This window comes from Canis lupus, chromosome 5 (assembly GCF_048164855.1).
Source record: "Canis lupus baileyi chromosome 5, mCanLup2.hap1, whole genome shotgun sequence".
In the NCBI taxonomy this organism is placed as follows: Eukaryota; Metazoa; Chordata; class Mammalia; order Carnivora; family Canidae; genus Canis; species Canis lupus.
In genome coordinates this window covers 2,880,758-2,899,972 of record NC_132842.1, presented here as the reverse complement: position 1 = coordinate 2,899,972, position 19,215 = coordinate 2,880,758, and the positions used below count along the sequence as shown (strand labels likewise).

General features: G+C 40.6%; 1 protein-coding gene across 5 annotated transcripts in view; it reads right to left on the bottom strand.

The window, feature by feature from the left end:
* Positions 1-19,215, bottom strand: part of CCNY (cyclin Y) — a 334,546-nt gene that overhangs the window by 240,332 nt on the left and 74,999 nt on the right. For all 5 annotated transcript variants that reach the window (XM_072825247.1, XM_072825252.1, XM_072825246.1 and 2 more), the window contains one exon: positions 10,612-10,732. In XM_072825247.1, coding sequence (XP_072681348.1) covers positions 10,612-10,657 — 46 coding nt within the window. In that variant the 5' untranslated portion in view covers positions 10,658-10,732. The remainder of the gene's footprint in view (positions 1-10,611; positions 10,733-19,215) is intronic.

The following is a 19,215-nucleotide window of genomic DNA, read 5'->3' as shown; positions in this document are numbered from 1 at the left end:
CCCCTTGGCCCACACACATGCGCACTTCAGACTGCTCCAGGCAAAGATACCTCGCCTTTGAAACACAGTGACGCTTTGGAGAGGTTGCAGAAGCAAAGCAATTCCAAGACACTAATGAAATATATCATTTATTGAACACCTGCTGAGAGTCATATTCCGTAATAAGTATTTTTTACATCTAAGCCTATGCTGTTTCCCACATTTTACAAATAAAGACACTTTAATTCTGATAATTAAACCTAAGATCAGAGTACTGAGAAAAGGCCTGAGTGGGTATATGAACCTTGGTTCTAACTGCAAAGTCCGTAAGTTCCCCTCTCAGCTATATCTACCCCAATACCTCCTGCCCCCATGTCCAAGTATCACTGAGCAAGAAGCGAGCAAAGAAATGGGTTAGAATAATGAGAGAAGAAATCTGCAAAAGTTATGAGTGGAAGAGATTCTGGAAAAGAGACTCTAGTTTTACTTCTCCTTTTTTATTCTCTCTGAAGGAAGCTAGCAGTGACTGCTTAGGACTAGTTCTAGACTTGAAGAAGAAAAGGGATCATTATTTCTGTGGGCCTCCCTCTTAACCAGAGTAAATAGACGGGCAAGAAGGTTGAAGAGAAGCATATGCAGAAATAACATGTGCATTTAGCCACAGTACCTTTAACATTGCATCACTTAGGAATCTAAATGCAAGAACACTTCCTCAGTAAAGTAAATCTAGCCCAGGATTGAAGCCAGAGGAGGAGAGGGAGGGTGAGCACTACAACCCAAGAACCCATCCTCAAATCATTCAGCCTTTTGAGAAAACATCAACCTGTATATACTTGTAACCCACTCTGCTCTTTAAGCAGAAAGAATAATTTGTATATTTTTTTTCCTTCATCTTTCTCTGTAATCACTATTTAAGATTTTGATCATGGGATCCCTGGGTGGCGCAGCGGTTTGGCGCCTGCCTTTGGCCCAGGGCGCGATCCTGGAGACCCGGGATCGAATCCCACATCGGGCTTCCGGTGCATGGAGCCTGCTTCTCCCTCTGCCTGTGTCTCTGCCTCTCTCTCTCTGTGACTATCATAAATAAATAAAAATTAAAAAAAAAAAATATTAAAAAAAAAAGATTTTGATCATTATGAAGAGGTCAGTATGGAACTTGGGTGAACTACCTAAGTCATTGCTCTCCAATTTTGGTTTTTTTTTTTTAGCAGTGGTAGCTTTTTTCTTTTTTTAATTTCAGTGCAACCACAATATTTAAAACATGATCAATATTAGTATTAACCTATAAGATCTACTTATAAGAAATAAACTATTGAGAATAAGCTATCTTAATTGAATCAGTTCATGATTATAGTCTTACTTCAGTCCCATTTATATCCCTGAAATATGAATCAGTCATTTGCATAATGCCCTGAATCACCCCCTAGAATACAGAAAATACAGAGCCAAGTTAACCAGGGCCTGGACTTTTGGTCAAAAGAAGAAAAATAGTCTTGGGGGGAAAAAAAAACCTTCTCAGAGTATATCTGCCCTTTCCTTATCACCTGGTAACCAGTTTCTTGTGTTACTTAACATTTGTAAGGCAGGTATGAAAAAACCAAGATTCTGTCTGTTGTACCACCAGCGCTCCCCCGTCACCCTCACTCTCCAGTGACCTCCCCTCCAGATAAAGGCCTCCATCTAGTACTTGAAGGTGGGCAGTCCTCTGTGTGACCTGCTCTTGAGGAGGTATTTACTTTGATAGCCACTTGACCTTGACCAGTGTAAGTGATTCACTTATTGATAAAACATTTCTTGGGATGCCTGGGTGGCTCAGTGGATGAGCATCTGCCTTCGGCTGAGGGCGTGATCCCGGGGTCCAGGATTAAGTCCCACATTGGGCTCCTTGCAGGGAGCCTGCTTCTCCCTCTGCCTGTGTCTCTTCCTCTCTCTCTCTCTCTGTCTCTCTCTTTCTCTCTCTCTCTCTGTGTCTCATGAATAAATAAAATCTTTAAAAAGAATTATTCAAAGTGTACTGAGCCTGGCACCTTAGGGATACAAAAATGGATAAGATTTCATTCTCACCCCTCATTATCTGATATGGTAAACAGTCCAAAGATCAGGTGTAGAATATGATCATAGTCACCTAGTGGTAAAATCTGAAGACCTCCGAAACTGCAACCTGTAACTAAAAACGATTCTTGCCTGTGGATGCATCTAACATTCCACTATGGAAGATTTATTCTTATGAATAAAACCCGGAGATTGGCAGAATGAAAATTTCCACAGGCAATTAAAGATGGATAGGAATTTTTAAACAAGTCCCTTGGACTAGAGTAACTGCCAGGAACAATGTGTTAAGCAGGATTCTGAGGTCATTCCAGCCAACAGGGAAAAATGCTGCCATAAGGAAAGAAGGAGGAGATAGTACTTGTGCCACATACATATTTCCTATCCATGAGTAAAACCTTTGTTTATGGAACAAATAATAAAGCCAGGGACAGCCATAGTCTCTGGGTTTCTGGGCAAAGGCCCACTTGGAAACTGATTCATCTGTCCCCAGGCTAACCAGCCTAAGAAGTCTAATCTCTCTCTTGTCATTGCCAAGCTCTACCTACTTACTTCATCCCTCCATGCTCACCAAAAATAGAAATAGTAAAAGTATGGGCGGTCTCAGAACTAGAATATACTTTTGATAAGGCGAATCCCAGCATCTCACAGGGCCAGACTGTGAAAGGCTATTTTCTACCCAGTGTCCTCATCTTCCTTTTTATGGACCCCTGCATTTTGTGAGAACCAGCAGTATGCCCACCTCGACATTAACAGCTGGCCATGCAACTAAGTTTGGCCAATGATAATATGAGTGGAATTTTACGGGAAAGCTCTCTGAAGGTATCTCCTCTTCTCTGCTTCTTGGAATGTGGACATGATAGCTGGAATTCTGCACTTTGGAATACCAGCTGACTTTGAGGATGAAAGCCAGGATATGTCCCTATATGCTTATTTTACATGAAAGAAATAAACTATGTTGTGTAGGTCACTATTATTTTAAATTCCTAAGTAATATGCAGCCAAATCTGATCCTAATTTGGCAAGGGTTTAATATTATCCTTTAATAGAGTGTTATGTCTCTGTGTCAGCAATTTTCACTGATTAGCTTCCAGATAATGGGGACTCTGACCTAGAACTGTGCGGTCATCTTATATACTTGGCTTCACATAGTAAAAGCCAGGTTGGAATGGGAAAATGCAGTAGACAGGCTCTAGAGTCAAGGTAGGAGTTTGTTGCAAAAAGAAGTTATTCCTCCAAAGGACAGATAATCCCCATAGAAATGAAAAGAAGTAAATGCCTGATGCATTATTTTAATATAGCACTCCTTTGGTATTCCCAGAATTAGAACCAAAGGTTCCTGTGAGCAGGAAACTCAATCAACATACCATGGTATATATGCTGAATATCCACCTGACCCAGGAAATTGTTTCCTGCTAAAAAGGTTTTTTGTTGTCGTTGTTGTTTTCCTGGACCTCTCTTCATGACTCCTACCATTGACTATTTGGAAAAAGGTTAAAAAGTTGGTTTCTGCCACCTTGTATTCTTCCAAACACACACAAGAAGTCTTTCTAGTCTAATATGGTTGGCATTAGGGGCATTGGTGGGGAATTTATTGGATGTCTCCCATGAGCCAGGCACTTTGAAATAACTTTTATGTTATTGACTGGCCTCATTTCCGACCCTGTTCCCAACATGACAAAACCCAGCAACATTTTTTTTTTAATTTCTATTTATTCATGAGAGACACAGAGAGACAGAGACATAGGCAGAGGAAGAACAGGCTCCCCACAAGGAGCCCAATGTGGGACTCGATCCCAGGACCCTGGCATCACGACCTGAGCCAAAGGCAGACGCTCAACCACTGGAGCCACCCAGGCATTTCCCCAGCAGCATTTTAAAAGTAAAATACGAGGGATCCCTGGGTGGCACAGCGGTTTGGCGCCTGCCTTTGGCCCAGGGCGCGATCCTGGAGACCCGGGATCGAATCCCACGTCGGGCTCCCGGTGCATGGAGCCTGCTTCTCCCTCTGCCTGTGTCTCTGCCTCTCTCTCTCTCTCTCTGTGACTATCATATATATATTAAAAAAATAAATAAATAAATAAAATAAAATAAAAGTAAAATAAGGATAGTCGATGAATTGTGTTCACTTATTGTCTCTACTTAATTCTTAACCTCCTAGGAACTCCAAATATTCCACAGCTATACCTCAACCTTTAAATAGCCCTGGGTCCCCAGGAGCAGCCAGGTAGATCCTACTGAAGTGGGCAATCCTGTCCTTCTCCTTAAGATTTGTCAATAGTGGGCAGCCCAGGTGGCTCAGTGGTTTAGCGCCGCCTTCAGCCCAGGGCGTGATCCTGGGGACCAGGGATCGAGTCCCGCGTCAGGCTCCCTGCATGGAGCCTGCTTCTCCCTCTGCCTATGCCTCTGCCTCTCTCTGTTTCTCAAATAAATAAAATCTTTAAAAAAAAAAAAAAAAAAAGGATTTGTCAATAGCCTCTCACAGCCTGTAGAATAAAAACTCCACTCTGCCTGGCATTCAACTCCCCTGCCTTTTCTCCAGCCAATTAGAACTGCTAACAATTCACTATCAGGCCTGCCATTCCTGTCCCACTTTGTGTGACCCCATCACCTGAACACCCTTCCTCTGATGCCCAGCTCCACCTGTTTTTAATCATCAGCCTTCAAGGCCTGGCACAAGCACTGTTTTTTCTCAGCCCCTCTGCTGGAGATCATAAATTCATATAGGTTTTATCTAAAATCACTCATCTCTTGTTATCTACTTGTTATTTTTATGCATTAATTTTGTTTTATCTTGCCTACTAAACTACACTCTGAAAGGGCACCCCTGTTTGCTTCCCTGATTGTTCTTTGTAGCATTTTGCCCCAGTGCCTGGCATGTAGGACATACTCAAGGACTATTTGTTACCTGAGTAAGAGGCTAGGCAAGTACCTGAACATGCTTCCTCCCCTGTTTTTTTTTTTTTTTTTTTTTTTTTTTTTTTTTTTTTTCCTCCCCTGTTAATCCCCATGCTTCTCTCTATTCTTTATTCTCAGCAGGAAGACAGACTGAAGGGGGAAGGAACACTACTGTTAGTGACAACAGTAGAAAAGTCTTCACTGATAATTGTCTTTCATTATATGTTGAAATATTTGAGGAAATATATCTTGCATTGTGAAGCTTTTGAGGTTCATAGAGATCTATAAGCAATGAAGTGTTTATTACCTTTTATGCCTTCTTGCGAATTAGTTAACCAGGAATACAGCCCTTATGAAATAGAGTTGTGCTTTTCCGAACCTAGCTCTGACTGTATTAGAAACGTTAGAGAGAAAGCATTCATTAATTTGTTTACTTCAAAAAAGAAGTTAGAATCCCAGAGTTTAGATTGTCATGCTTCACGTTTTTTTAAGCCTGAAAGCACCCAATTCCAGAAGAAAAAAGCTAATATGCAGTATGTGGGTGCATTCATGTGTGTGTATATGCATGCATGCGGTGCATACATACTCAAAAGCCACATTCGTTCAGTTGACAAATTTTGCCAATTTGTCCGAGTCAGTGAAGAAGGAGATTGCCCATGTCTGGAGACATGTTTTATTGCCACCACAGGGGAAGGAATGCTCCTACTAGTGGCTAGGAGCCAGAGATGCTGCTAAATATCCTATAGTGCACAGGATAGCCCCCACAAGAAATACACAACACAAAATGGCAGTAGTGCCAAGGTTGAGAAATCCTATCTAAATTTGCCAGTTATGGGATCCCTGGGTGGCGCAGCGGTTTGGTGCCTGCCTTTGGCCCAGGGCGCGATCCTGGAGCCCCGGGATCGAATCCCACGTCGGGGTCCTGGTGCATGGAGCCTGCTTCTCCCTCTGCCTGTGTCTCTGCCTCTCTCTCTCTCTCTCTCTCTCTCTGTGACTATCATAAATAAATAAAAATTAAAAAAATAAATAAATAAATAAATTTGCCAGTTATTATTCACTGCACAAATGTTACTGATTCTTTCCATTAGGAGGTACACATTCTTATGCTTTTCATAGCATCTGAAAGAAAATAACAATTCATTATCTAGTTTAGCTTCAGACCAAAAACTATTTAAAAGGAAAAAGTAACACTTATTTTCAAAAGAAAAAGATATATTGTTAGCTTCAAAACACTTCTTAAGATTAGTTTCTGCAGGAGGGCTTTCAAACAGTCATTCTGGTTCCAGAATTTCCCACATTACTCTAGAAATGTATTTATGTGGGCCTGGAAATCTGCCCAGTTGCAGATAGCAGGCCTGTAACAGATTTTTTTTATTATTATAATTAAACTAAAGAAAAAAAGAGCTTAGAAGCTAAAAGAGCCTTTGAGAACATTGTTGAGTTTATGTGCAAGGCTCAGAAAATATCACTGGATTTATTCTAAAGTCAGAGGTATTAGCCCTCATTCAGTATTTTGTTAATATTTTTCCCTTTATTAAGGGAGGCAGGATTTCCTTCGACCATTTGATTGATCATTTCCCATATTTTTTCTTGTATAATAATGTGATCGTACTATATATAAAATTTGATAGCTTCCATTTTTTTCTACAGTGCCTATAAGGTACTTTCCCAAACCAGTTAACATTTTTAAAAAATTATCAAGACTGAGAGCGCCTGGATATCACAGTCAGTTAAGTGTCCTACTCTTGGTTTCAGCTCAGGTCATGATTTCAGGATGCTGGGATCGAGCTGCACTTTGGGCTCCACGCTCAGTGTGAATGAATACTACTTGAGATTCTCTTTCCCTCTCTCTGTGCCCCTCCCCCCACTCATGCACTCTCTCTACAAGAAATAAATCCTTGAAAAAAAATACCATGACTGCAAAATATATAGATGTGCCATAATTTATTTAACACTTCACAATTATTGGACATTTCATTTGTTTCAGTATAATAAAAAATAGTTCCGAGGTGTGCATTTTTATATACTGATCTTTTTTTACATCTGCTTATTTACATAAAAACAGTTAATTAGTCTGAGTCATTTTGACCAGAGAGGAACAGCTTAAAATCTCTTAAGTGTTGCCATATAGTATTTTAGAGTTCATAACCATCTAACAAATAATTGTTTCCTTACTGAAATTCCAAGCTCAGAAAGGAACTTCTGAGCATTCTATGATCTGTAATTGGATGAGTTTCCATTGCCTCTGAGATTTATACATATCTATATCACAGGTTTTATTTTATTAATACATGTTATCTTTTACCTACATTTCTCCAAATAAACTCTGAAGTGGAAAACAGAACTTGTATATTTTTTCTAGCCCCACTGTTATGAACACTAATGCCTAAGAAACACTCCACTTCTGAGAACAGTAACACCTGACAGGCATCAAGGTACTGTCAGGTAAATCTCCAGAAGCAGTAATTGATTGTCTCAATTGTAGCTTCCTGTGATGGACCACAACAGTTTTGCATACCTAACAAAGGGAAGCTGCAATACAATTAGCTGTTTTCTAAATCCAGCCCTCACAATTGTTCAGCATGTTGTTTTTCCAAGTCCTAAATTGCTTCCGTGTATCGTGTTATTTCTATTTTTCTTTCTGTCCAGCAGGTGAACTTACAGTTGCTATTACCTGCAGTGCTTCCTCATGGTAATATCACCTTACCCCCAGACCTTCAAGTGCCTGCAAAATGACCACGTGACTGTTAAAAACCTCATAGAAGCTTCTTCCTGTTGCTTAGTTATTATCCTTCTGCATTTCCTGGGGACTTTACCTTTTCACAGTATATGATGCTAAGTTTTAATGACTGTCAAACAGTCATTGTATGGTAAATGCCAAGAAAAACAGTGAGGGCAGCACGGTGGCTCAGCAGTTTAGCACGCCTTTGAATTGAGACCCACCTCAGGCTCCCTGCTTAGATGGAGCCTGCTTCTCCGTCTGCCTATGTCTCTGCCCACCCACCCCCCTCATGAATAAATAAATAAAATCTTTTTAAAAAAATGAGTGATACAAAGAAGTGAAGATCTGTACCTTTATCCCGGCTCCATATCTATACTTTTTGTCATCAGCCCCAAGGATTGGGGTCTTCTATTTGAAAACGAGATCAGTTCCATACTTCTAAAGACTTCTTGCTATGATACTGGGCTTGAGAAAAGCTGTTCAAAGCAGGCACTTCCTTCAGTAGTGGCCTGAGGATGCAAAGTCCCCCTTTGCTTGGTGATAATGCCCTCAACTGCCTAACAGGATGCTTGAAATTCCCAGTTAGCCTCCCTTAGGACTAAGGCCTTAAAAATCTCATTTTACTTTTTGATAAGTGATCCTTGGAATATTCACACATTAGAATGTTACTGTTTTTTTTTTTTTTTTAAGATTTATTTATTCATGAGAGACAGAGAGGCAGAGGGAGAGGCAGGCTCCTCGCAGGGAGCCAAAAGCAGGACTCAATCCCGGATCCCAGGATCATGCCCTGAGTTGAAGGCAGACGCTTAACCACTGAGCTACCCAGGCGTCCCAATGTTACTGTTCTCTAATAGCACAATACCAGTTAGTGTATCTGATTAGCCAGAAAGATCACTTCTCAAGACACAAAAAGAATGGTACAACACAGGGCTGTATCTTCATTCATAAAACTCTGAGGGGCTAGAGAAAAAGCCATGAGAGAACAAGACCCATTCTGGGAGGGGCTCAGCCAGGAACCGCTGTGGGGAGGGCCTGGGGGTACTCAGAGGAAAACATGGGGAGGGGGGCACACCAAGTTACAGTGGATCAGGTGAAAAACAGTAAAACCTGTGCAGAGAAGACTAGGACATGAGATTGCCACTACCTTAACCTGCTCCCAGAATGTATAGGTCACAACCTTGCTCTGCAACACATCTGTATATAAAGTGCTAAACAGAAGAGAGGAACAAGATTTAGGTTCCCCATCTCCCACAACCTAATGGTACACATGGTAATATTGTGAATGGAATAGAGAAAGGCTTTCCTTCTCAGGAAATAAAAAACACTTTCACTCTTGTTTTCTCCACTCATAAGCCTGTAGAACTAATTTAAAAAATACTTGAAAGGAATATTAACATTTGTAGATGCTAAGTTATTTGGATAAAATGCTAATTATTTCCATTTAACTTATAATAGTGAATTGAAAAACTGCAACCTAAATGCCCTTGAAGCAATGACTAGTTATTGTTTCTTTTTTTTGTTTTTTTAAGATTTTATTTATTTATTCATGAAAGACACAGAGAGAGGCAGAGACACAGGCAGAGAGAGAAGCAGGCTCCATGCAGGGAGCCCCATGCGGGACCAGATCTTGGGACTCCAGGATCACGCCCCGCCCCAGGCTGAAGGCAACGCTAAACCGCCAGGCCATGGGGCTGCCCAGCAATGACTAAGTTAAATAAATTCTGCTACAGACAACAGAATCTATGAAGTCATAAAAATAAAGGTGTATACACCTATACTTATTATAGAAAGCCATGAAATATTGTCAAGGAAAAGCAGATTACATATGTGAATGTGTCCTTTGATCCTATTCATGAAAAATTATATATCTCTCTGAATATACATGTAAAGGTGCATGTTTAGGGATATTCATAAATAGAATGTATGAACAATGATAACAAGTAAAATCAAAACTGAGTTGCTTTTTATTTTGCTCTGTTTTTTTTTTTTTTTACTTTAAATCTGTATCTTTTCCAAAAGCAGTAATGCATTTCCTCACTGAATCCTTTCTCTTTAAATGTTTTTCTTCTCTTGCTAGTCTTTGTCTAAGACCATTGCCAACTAAGACAAGCAAGGATTGTAAAGTAGAATCCATGCACATGAATAGAATGGAATCCAAGCTGGAGGACATCTCATCCATGGCATAAGGTCAGGAGACAAATGGATCAAGAGACACGCAGGAAAGTGCAACCTGGAAATCTGGCATTCTGTATAGAATTCTAGCTCTTAGACCAACAGGCATCAATTGTTACAGTTTCTTGCCTTTGGACACTGAAACTATTTTATTTACTTATTAAAATTATATTAGCTATGCTGCTACTTAAGCTAAGCTATCTTCTGTCCAGTCACAGTTTCTGTCTTTGAGGGTCATGCCCCCTCACTGCCCCACCCCACCCCCTCACCCCAGGGCTGTACTCTAACAGAGTAGAGGGAACTCTGTGTGTACTATGTATGTACTAGGGAATCTATCTGTACTATTTAATAATTAAAACATTTTAAAAGACAAATCTCCAAAATGCAACCATTGTCTTCACCATTAGAATATATTTGACTGGGACACCTGGGTGGCTCAGTGGTTGAGCATCTGCCTTTGGCTCAGGGCATGATCCTGGGATCAAGTCCCGAATCAGGCTCCCCAGAGGGAGCCCGCTTCTCCCTCTGCCTATGTCTCTCTCTCTCTCTCTCTCTCTCTCTCTCTCTCTCTGTCTCATGAATAAATAAAGCCTTTAAAAGAAAAAAAAAAGTATTTGACAAATGTCTAAACTAGAAAGATAACAAATATTAATTATATTTGATAAACCAAGGAAGAGTGAAAACATAAAACCTTCAAACCCAGCAAAGAAGCTCAATCCCTTTAGGAAGTCTCCACTCAGAAAGAGGCCCCTAGCACATGTCTAAATGAGGTGATGAGAGGCTCACAGTACCTGCTTTGTAAACCAGACCCAGCCTCGTGACTGTCCACTCTGGCATCCAGGTCTCCTGCTCCTCTGCGAATTCTTTCTCCTCTACATCATCCACTCTCAAGAAAATTCCAGCAGCTGAGCTCTGTAAGTTAAACAGCGTGATTGATCAACACTAATCTGAATACCTGCAACATTTCTACGGAATTATGAAGAATTGAGCTTATTTTTATTTTGATTTGTAACAAAAGCCCTATACAACAAAGTAGTTGAATAAATCCCTTGATTCAATTAATACAGCAAAATCACACCAACTACTTGGCTAGCTACTGTGATCTCAGGGAGCTGAGGAACCAGTTGGAGAGAGTACAAACATGGGAGATTTAAACTGCCAGATAAGCAATATGCCTAGTAACTGCCCTAAGTGCTAAGAGGGAGCCCTCATTTCAGGTTTTGGTGGCCTTTGGAGGCTAAATGGGAGACTCATATTTGTTCAGAAAAAACTCCAAAAGTCTAGTAAGGAATTTTTTTAGAAATGAAACATTGGGCTACATTTAACAATGGTCTTTATACAGAATATCTTATTATAAGTATAATTCTCTGAATAACAGTTACTTGTGCTCACTTGTATATACTCAACATTATTTTTTTTTTTAGGATTTTATTTATTCATTCATGAGAGACACACACAGAGAGAGAGAGAGTCAGAGACACAGGCAGAGGGAGAAGCAGGCTCCATGCAGGGAGCCTGATAAGGGACTTGCTCCCAGGTCTCCAGGATCAGGCCCTGGGCCGAAGGCAGGCACTAAACTGCTAAGCCACCCAGGGATCCCTAAATACTATTTTAACTGTCAAAACATCTAAATGAGTTTTAAGAATTTTAATATACAGGCATAACTACCACCACAAGATACAGAACATTTTTATTACCCACCAAATTCCCAAAATCTAGGTCAGTACTCCAGACCCCCACACAACCTGTCATCTGTTCTCTGTTACTATGGATTGATTTGTCTTTTCTAAGGTTTCATGAAACCATAATCATACTGTATGTATAATGTCCTTGTGTGCTGAGTGAAGTAAGTCAGTCGGAGAAGGACAAACATTATATGTTCTCATTCATGTGGGGAATATAAATAATAGTGAAAGGGAATATAAGGGAAGGGAGAAGAAATGTGTGGGAAATATCAGAAAGGGAGACAGAACGTAAAGACTGCTAACTCTGGGAAACGAACTAGGGGTGGTAGAAGGGGAGGAGGGCGGGGGGGTGGGAGTGATTGGGTGACGGGCACTGGGGGTTATTCTGTATGTTGGTAAATTGAACACCAATAAAAAAAAAGAAAAGAAAAAAAATGTCCTTGTGTAAGGCTTCTTTTAAGATTCAAATGTGTTGTTAAAAAAAAAAGATTCAGGGGATCCCTGGGTGGCGCAGCAGTTTAGCGCCTGCCTTTGGCCCAGGGCGCGATCCTGGAGACCCGGGATCGAATCCCACATCGGGCTCCAGGTGCATGGAGCCTGCTTCTCCCTCTGCCTGTGTCTCTGCCTCTCTCTCTCTCTCTGTGACTATCATAAATAAATAAAAATTAAAAAAAAAAAAAAGATTCGAATGTGTTGTTGCATATATGACTAATCAAATTTATGACTAGTTGTGTTTATGGCTAAGTTTCCTATGTATGGATATACCACATACATAGTTTATATACAACAAATATTGATGGACATTTAGGTTGTTTTTCATTTTTGTCTATTACAAATAAAGTCATTATGAACATTCTCATACAGGTCTTTGTGTGAATACATACTTTGTTTTCTCTTGGGCAAAAATGTAGAAGTTAGACTTCTGGGTTGTATGGTAAGTGTATGGTTTTTTTTTGGTTTTTGGTTTTTGGTTTTTTTAATTTATTCATTCATGAAAGACACAGAGAGAGAGGCAGAGACATAGGCAGAGAGAGAGAAGCAGGCTCCATGCAGGAAGCCCAATTTGGGACTCGATCCCGGGACTCCTGGATCACACCCTGAGCTGCAGTCAGATGCTCAACCACTGAACCACCCAGGTGTCCCAGTGTATGTTTAACTTTATAAGAAATAACCAGACTTTTCCAAAGTACTGGTACTATTTTACATTCCCACCAACAATGTATGAGACTTGTAATTGCTCCACACTTCTAAATATTTACTGTAATCATTCTTTTAAATTGTCACCATTCTAATAAGTATGTAGCAGTAAGTCACTATGGTTTTACTCTTTTTTTTTTTTTTTTTTTTTTATAAATAGGCTCCATGCCAAGCATGGAGCCCAACACAGGGCTTGAACTCACGACCCTGAGATCAAGACCTGAGCTGAGATCTAGAGTTGGACGCTTAACTGACTGAGCCACCTAGGTGCCCCTCACTATGGTTTTACTTTGCAGTTCCCTGATGACTATGATGTGGACATGTTTTTGTATGTCTGTTAATATATTGGCTACTAATATATCTTTTCAAGTTTTTTGCCCAAATTAATTGGGTTATCTATTTTACTGAGTTGTAGTAGTTCTTTATATATTCTAGATACAACTCCTTTATCAGATACGTGTTTTGTGAATATTTTCTTCCAGTGGGTGGCTTGTGTTTTCCTTTTTTTTTCTTTTTTTTTTAGCATTTTCCTTTAAGGGCATAAGTTTTAACTCAGTAGAAGTCTAATTTATTGATAGCTCAATATCAATAGTTTATAGCTCTCGTTGTTTGTGCCCTAAGAAATCTCCTACTACCTCCAGTTCATATAGATTTTCTTCTATGCTTTCTTCTAGAAAATTTAAATTTCACTTATTAAGCTTAGGTAAATGATCCATTTCAGTTGGATGTTAATTTTATATATGAAGTTTGGTAAAGATCAAGGTTCATTTTTTTCTCATGTGGATATCCAGTTGTTCCTGCACCATTTGTTGAAAAGGCTCTCTTTTCCCCCTTTGAATTACTGTGGCCCCTGTGACAAAAATTATATAACCATATATAGATCCTGTTCCAGGATCTATTGTGTTCTATTGATCCATATGTCTATCCTATAGTAATATAACTTTGTAGTCCATCTTGAAATCTGATCGTTTAAGTATTCCTTTTTAAAATTGGCTATTTTAGATCCTCTGTTTTTAATAAAAAATTTTAGAATAAGCTGTAAAATTGTCTGCTGGGATTTTTATTGGGATTGCACTGAGCTATGTACAACTGAGGGAAAATTGACATCACAATATTTAGTTTTCAGTTTACAAACCTGTTGCATTTCTCCATTTATTTAGATCTTCTTTACTTTTGTTCAGCAATTTTTGTAGTCTGTTTTTTTAGTTGTAAAGGCCTTGCACATATTGTGTTAAATTTATCCTTAGGTAGTTCATATTTTTGATAGTAAATGGTATCTTATTTCAACTTCCAACTACCCTCTGCTAGTGTCAAAAGACTAGATTTCTGTATATTAGTCTTACGTGTGCTAAATTCACTTATTCTATTTGGCTTTGTGATTAATTAAATTTTTCTACATATACAATCATGTCATCTGCAAAAAAGGAAATTTTACTTTTTTTCCTGTATTCTTTTTATCTTTTTAAATTTATTATACTGGCTAAGACCTTCAGGATAATGTTAATCAAAAGCTTGACAGCAAATATCCTAGCTTTATTTTAAATCCTGGAGAAAGCATTCACCCAGCAGATGATGTTAGCTAAAGGTTTTTCAGATACTCTTTATTAGGTTGAAGAAGTTCCTTTCCATTTCTAGTTTGCTTTGTTAAGAGTTTTTTTGTAGTATGAATGGATGTTGAATTTTATTAAACATTTTTATGTATCTCATAAGGGGATCATATGATTTTCTCCTTTATTCTGTAAATGTGGTGGTTACATTGAGTTTTTTTTTAAATATTAAAGCAGGGGAGGAGGGGCAAGATTGCAGAAGAGTAGGGTCTCCAAATCACCTGTCTCCACCAAATTACCTAGAAGACCTTCATATTATCCTGAAAATCTAGGAATTCGGCCTGAGAATTAAAGAGAGTACACCTGGAATGCTACAGTGAGAAGAGTTTGCGCTTCTATCAAGGTAAGAAGACGGGGGAAAAAAGAAATAAACAAAGGCCTCCAAGGGGGAGGGGCCCGGCGAGGAGCCGGGCTGAGGCCGGGGCGAGTGTCCCCAGGACAGGAGAGCCCCGTCCCGGAGGAGCAGGAGCTGCACCGACCTTCCCGGGGGAAAGGGGCTCGCAGGGAGGTGGAGCAGGACCCAGGAGGGCGGGGATGCCCTCGGGCTCCCGGGGACAGTAACAGAGCAACTGCGCGCCCAGGAGAGTGCGCCGAGCTCCCTAAGGGCTGCAGCGCGGGCGGGACCCGGAGCAGCTCGGAGGGGCTCGGGCGGCGGCTCCGCGGAGGGGGCTGCGGGGCGGGAGCAGCTCGTGGGGGGCTCGGGGGCGGCTCCGCGGAGGGGGCTGCGGGGCGGGAGCGCGAATCCACCAGCGCAGGCCCCGGAGCACAGGGCGCCGGGACACAGCCCAGGATCCGGCCTCCCCCGGGACAGGCAGAGGCCAGGAGGGCCCAGGACAGCAAGGACGCTCCTGCCCCAGCTGAGCAGATCAGCGGCCCCGCCCCGGAGCCTCCAGGCCCTGCAGACGGAGAGCTCTGGAGATACTGCGGGGGCTGAATCCAGGGCTACAGAGCTGCCCCGCCACTGGGGCTGTTCCTCCTGCGGCCTCACGGGGTAAACAACCCCCACTGAGCCCTGCACCAGGCTGGGGCAGAGCAGCTCCCCCAAGTGCTAACACCTGAAAATCAGCACAACAGGCCCCTCCCCCAGAAGACCAGCTGGACGGACAACTTCCAGGGGAAGTCAAGGGACTTAAAGTACACAGAATCAGAGGATATTCCCCCGTGGTTCTTTTTTTGTTGTTGTTGTTTTGTTTTGTTTTGTTTTGCTTTTTGATTTGTTTCCTTCCCCCACCCCCCTTTTTTCTCCTTTCTTTCATTTTCTTTCTCTTTTTCTTCTTTTTTGTCGTTTTTTTCTTCCTTTTTTTTCTCTTTCTCTTTTCTTTCCTTCTTTCTCTCCTCTCTTTTTCTCCTTTTCCCAATACAACTTGCTTCTGGCCACTCTGCACTGAGCAAAATGACTAGAAGGAAAACCTCACCTCAAAACAAAGAATCAGAAACAGTCCTCTCTCCCACAGAGTTACAAAATCTGGATTACAATTCAGTGTCAGAAAGCCAACTCAGAAGCACTATTATACAGCTACTGGTGGCTCTAGAAAAAAGCATAAAGGACTCAAGAGACTTCATGACTGCAGAATTTAGAGCTAATCAGGCAGAAATTAAAAATCAATTGAATGAGATGCAATCCAAACTAGAGTCCTAACGACGAGGGTTAACGAGGTGGAAGAACGAGTGAGTGACATAGAAGACAAGTTGATGGCAAAGAGGGAAACTGAGGAAAAAAGAGACAATTAAAAGACCATGAAGATAGATTAAGGGAAATAAACGACAGCCTGAGGAAGAAAAAGTTACGTTTAATTGGTGTTCCCGAGGGCGCCGAAAGGGACAGAGGGCCAGAATATGTATTTGAACAAATTCTAGCTGAAAACTTTCCTAATCTGGGAAGGGAAACAGGCATTCAGATCCAGGAAATAGAGAGATCCCCCCCTAAAATCAATAAAAACCGTTCCAACACCTCGACATGTAATAGTGAAGCTTGCAAATTCCAGAGATAAAGAGAAGATCCTTAAAGCAGCAAGAGACAAGAAATCCCTGACTTTTATGGGGAGGAGTATTAGGGTAACAGCAGACCTCTCCACAGAGACCTGGCAGGCCAGAAAGGGCTGGCAGGATATATTCAGGGTCCTAAATGAGAAGAACATGCAACCAAGAATACTTTATCCAGCAAGGCTCTCATTCAAAATGGAAGGAGAGATAAAGAGCTTCCAAGACAGGCAGTAACTGAAAGAATATGTGACCTCCAAACCAGCTCTGCAAGAAATTTTAAGGGGGACTCTTAAAATTCCCCTTTAAGAAGAAGTTCAGTGGAACATTCCACAAAAACAAGGACTGAATAGATATCATGATGACACTAAACTCGTATCTCTCAATAGTAACTCTGAATGTGAACGGGCTTAATGACCCCATCAAAAGGCGCAGGGTTTCAGAGTGGATAAAAAAGCAGGACCCATCTATTTGCTGTCTACAAGAGACTCATTTCAGACAGAAGGACACCTACAGCCTGAAAATAAAAGGTTGGAGAACCATTTACCATTCGAATGGTCCTCAAAAGAAAGCAGGGGTAGCCATCCTTATATCAGATAAACTAAAATTTACCCCGAAGACTGTAGTGAGAGATGAAGAGGGACACTATATCATACTTAAAGGATCTATCCAACAAGAGGACTTAACAATCCTCGTTATATATGCCCCGAATGTGGGAGCTGCCAAATATATAAATCAATTATTAACCAAAGTGAAGAAATACTTAGATAATAATACACTTATACTTGGTGAATTCAATCTAGCTCTTTCTATACTCAATAGGTCTTCTAAGCACAACATCTCCAAAGAAACGAGAGCTTTAAATGATACACTGGACCAGATGGATTTCACAGATATCTATAGAACTTTACATCCAAACTCAACTGAATACACATTCTTCTCAAGTGCACATGGAACTTTCTCCAGAATAGACCACATATTGGGTCACAAATCGGGTCTGAACCGATACCAAAAGATTGGGATTGTCCCCTGCATATTCTCAGACCATAATGCCTTGAAATTAGAACTGAATCACAACAAGAAGTTTGGAAGGACCTCAAACACGTGGAGGTTAAGGACCATCCTGCTAAAAGATGAAAGGGTCAACCAGGAAATTAAGGAAGAATTAAAAAGATTCATGGAAACTAATGAGAATGAAGATACAACCGTTCAAAATCTTTGGGATGCAGCAAAAGCAGTCCTAAGGGGGAAATACATCGCATACAAGCATCCATTCAAAAACTGGAAAGAACTCAAATACAAAAGCTAACCTTACACCTAAAGGAGCTAGAGAAAAAACAGCAAATAGATCCTACACCCAGGAGAAGAAGGGAGTTAATAAAGATTCGAGCAGAACTCAACGAAATCGAGACCAGAAGAACTGTGGAACAGATCAACAGAACCAGGAGTTGGTTCTTTGAAAGAATTAAGATAGATAAACCATTAGCCAGCCTTATTAAAAAGAAGAGAGAGAAGACTCAAATTAATAAAATCATGAATGAGAAAGGAGAGATCACTACCAACACCAAGGAAATACAAACGATTTTAAAAACATATTATGAACAGCTATACGCCAATAAATTAGGCAATCTAAAAGAAATGGACGCATTCCTGGAAAGCCACAAACTACCAAAACTGGAACAGGAAGAAATAGAAAACATTAACAGGCCAATAACCAGGGAGGAAATTGAAGCAGTCATCAAAAACCTCCCAAGACACAAGAGTCCAGGGCCAGATGGCTTCCCAGGAGAATTTTATCAAACGTTTAAAGAAGAAACCATACCTATTCTCCTAAAGCTGTTTGGAAAGATAGAAAGAGATGGAGTACTTCCAAATTCATTCTATGAGGCCAGCATCACCTTAATTCCAAAACCAGACAAAGACCCCACCAAAAAGGAGAATTACAGACCAATATCCCTGATGAACATGGATGCAAAAATTCTCAACAAGATACTGGCCAATAGGATCCAATAGTACATTAAGAAAATTATTCACCATGACCAAGTAGGATTTATCCCCAGGACACAAGGCTGGTTCAACACCCGTAAAACAATCAATGTGATTCATCATATCAGCAAGAGAAAAACCAAGAACCATATGATCCTCTCATTAGATGCAGAGAAAGCATTTGACAAAATAGAGCATCCATTCCTGATCAAAACTCTTCAGAGTGTAGGGATAGAGGGAACATTCCTCGACATCTTAAAAGCCATCTATGAAAAGCCCACAGCAAATATCATTCTCAATGGGGAAGCACTGGGAGCCTTTCCCCTAAGATCAGGAACAAGACAGGGATGTCCACTCTCACCACTGCTATTCAACATAGTACTGGAAGTCCTAGCCTCAGCAATCAGACAACAAAAGACATTAAAGGCATTCAAATTGGCAAAGAAGAAGTCAAACTCTCCCTCTTTGCCGATGACATGATACTCTACATAGAAAACCCAAAAGTCTCCACCCCAAGATTGCTAGAACTCATACAGCAATTCGGTAGCGTGGCAGGATACAAAATCAATGCCCAGAAATCAGTGGCATTTCTATACACTAACAATGAGACTGAAGAAAGAGAAATTAAGGAGTCAATCCCATTTACAATTGCACCCAAAAGCATAAAATACCTAGGAATAAACCTAACCAAAGAGGTAAAGGATCCATACCCTAAAACTATAGAACACTTCTGAAAGAAATTGAGGAAGACACAAAGAGATGGAAAAATATTCCACGCTCATGGATTGGCAGAATTAATATTGTGAAAATGTCAATGTAACCCAGGGCAATATACACGTTTAATGCAATCCCTATCAAAATACCATGGACTTTCTTCAGAGAGTTAGAACAAATTATTTTAAGATTTGTGTGGAATCAGAAAAGACCCCGAATAGCCAGG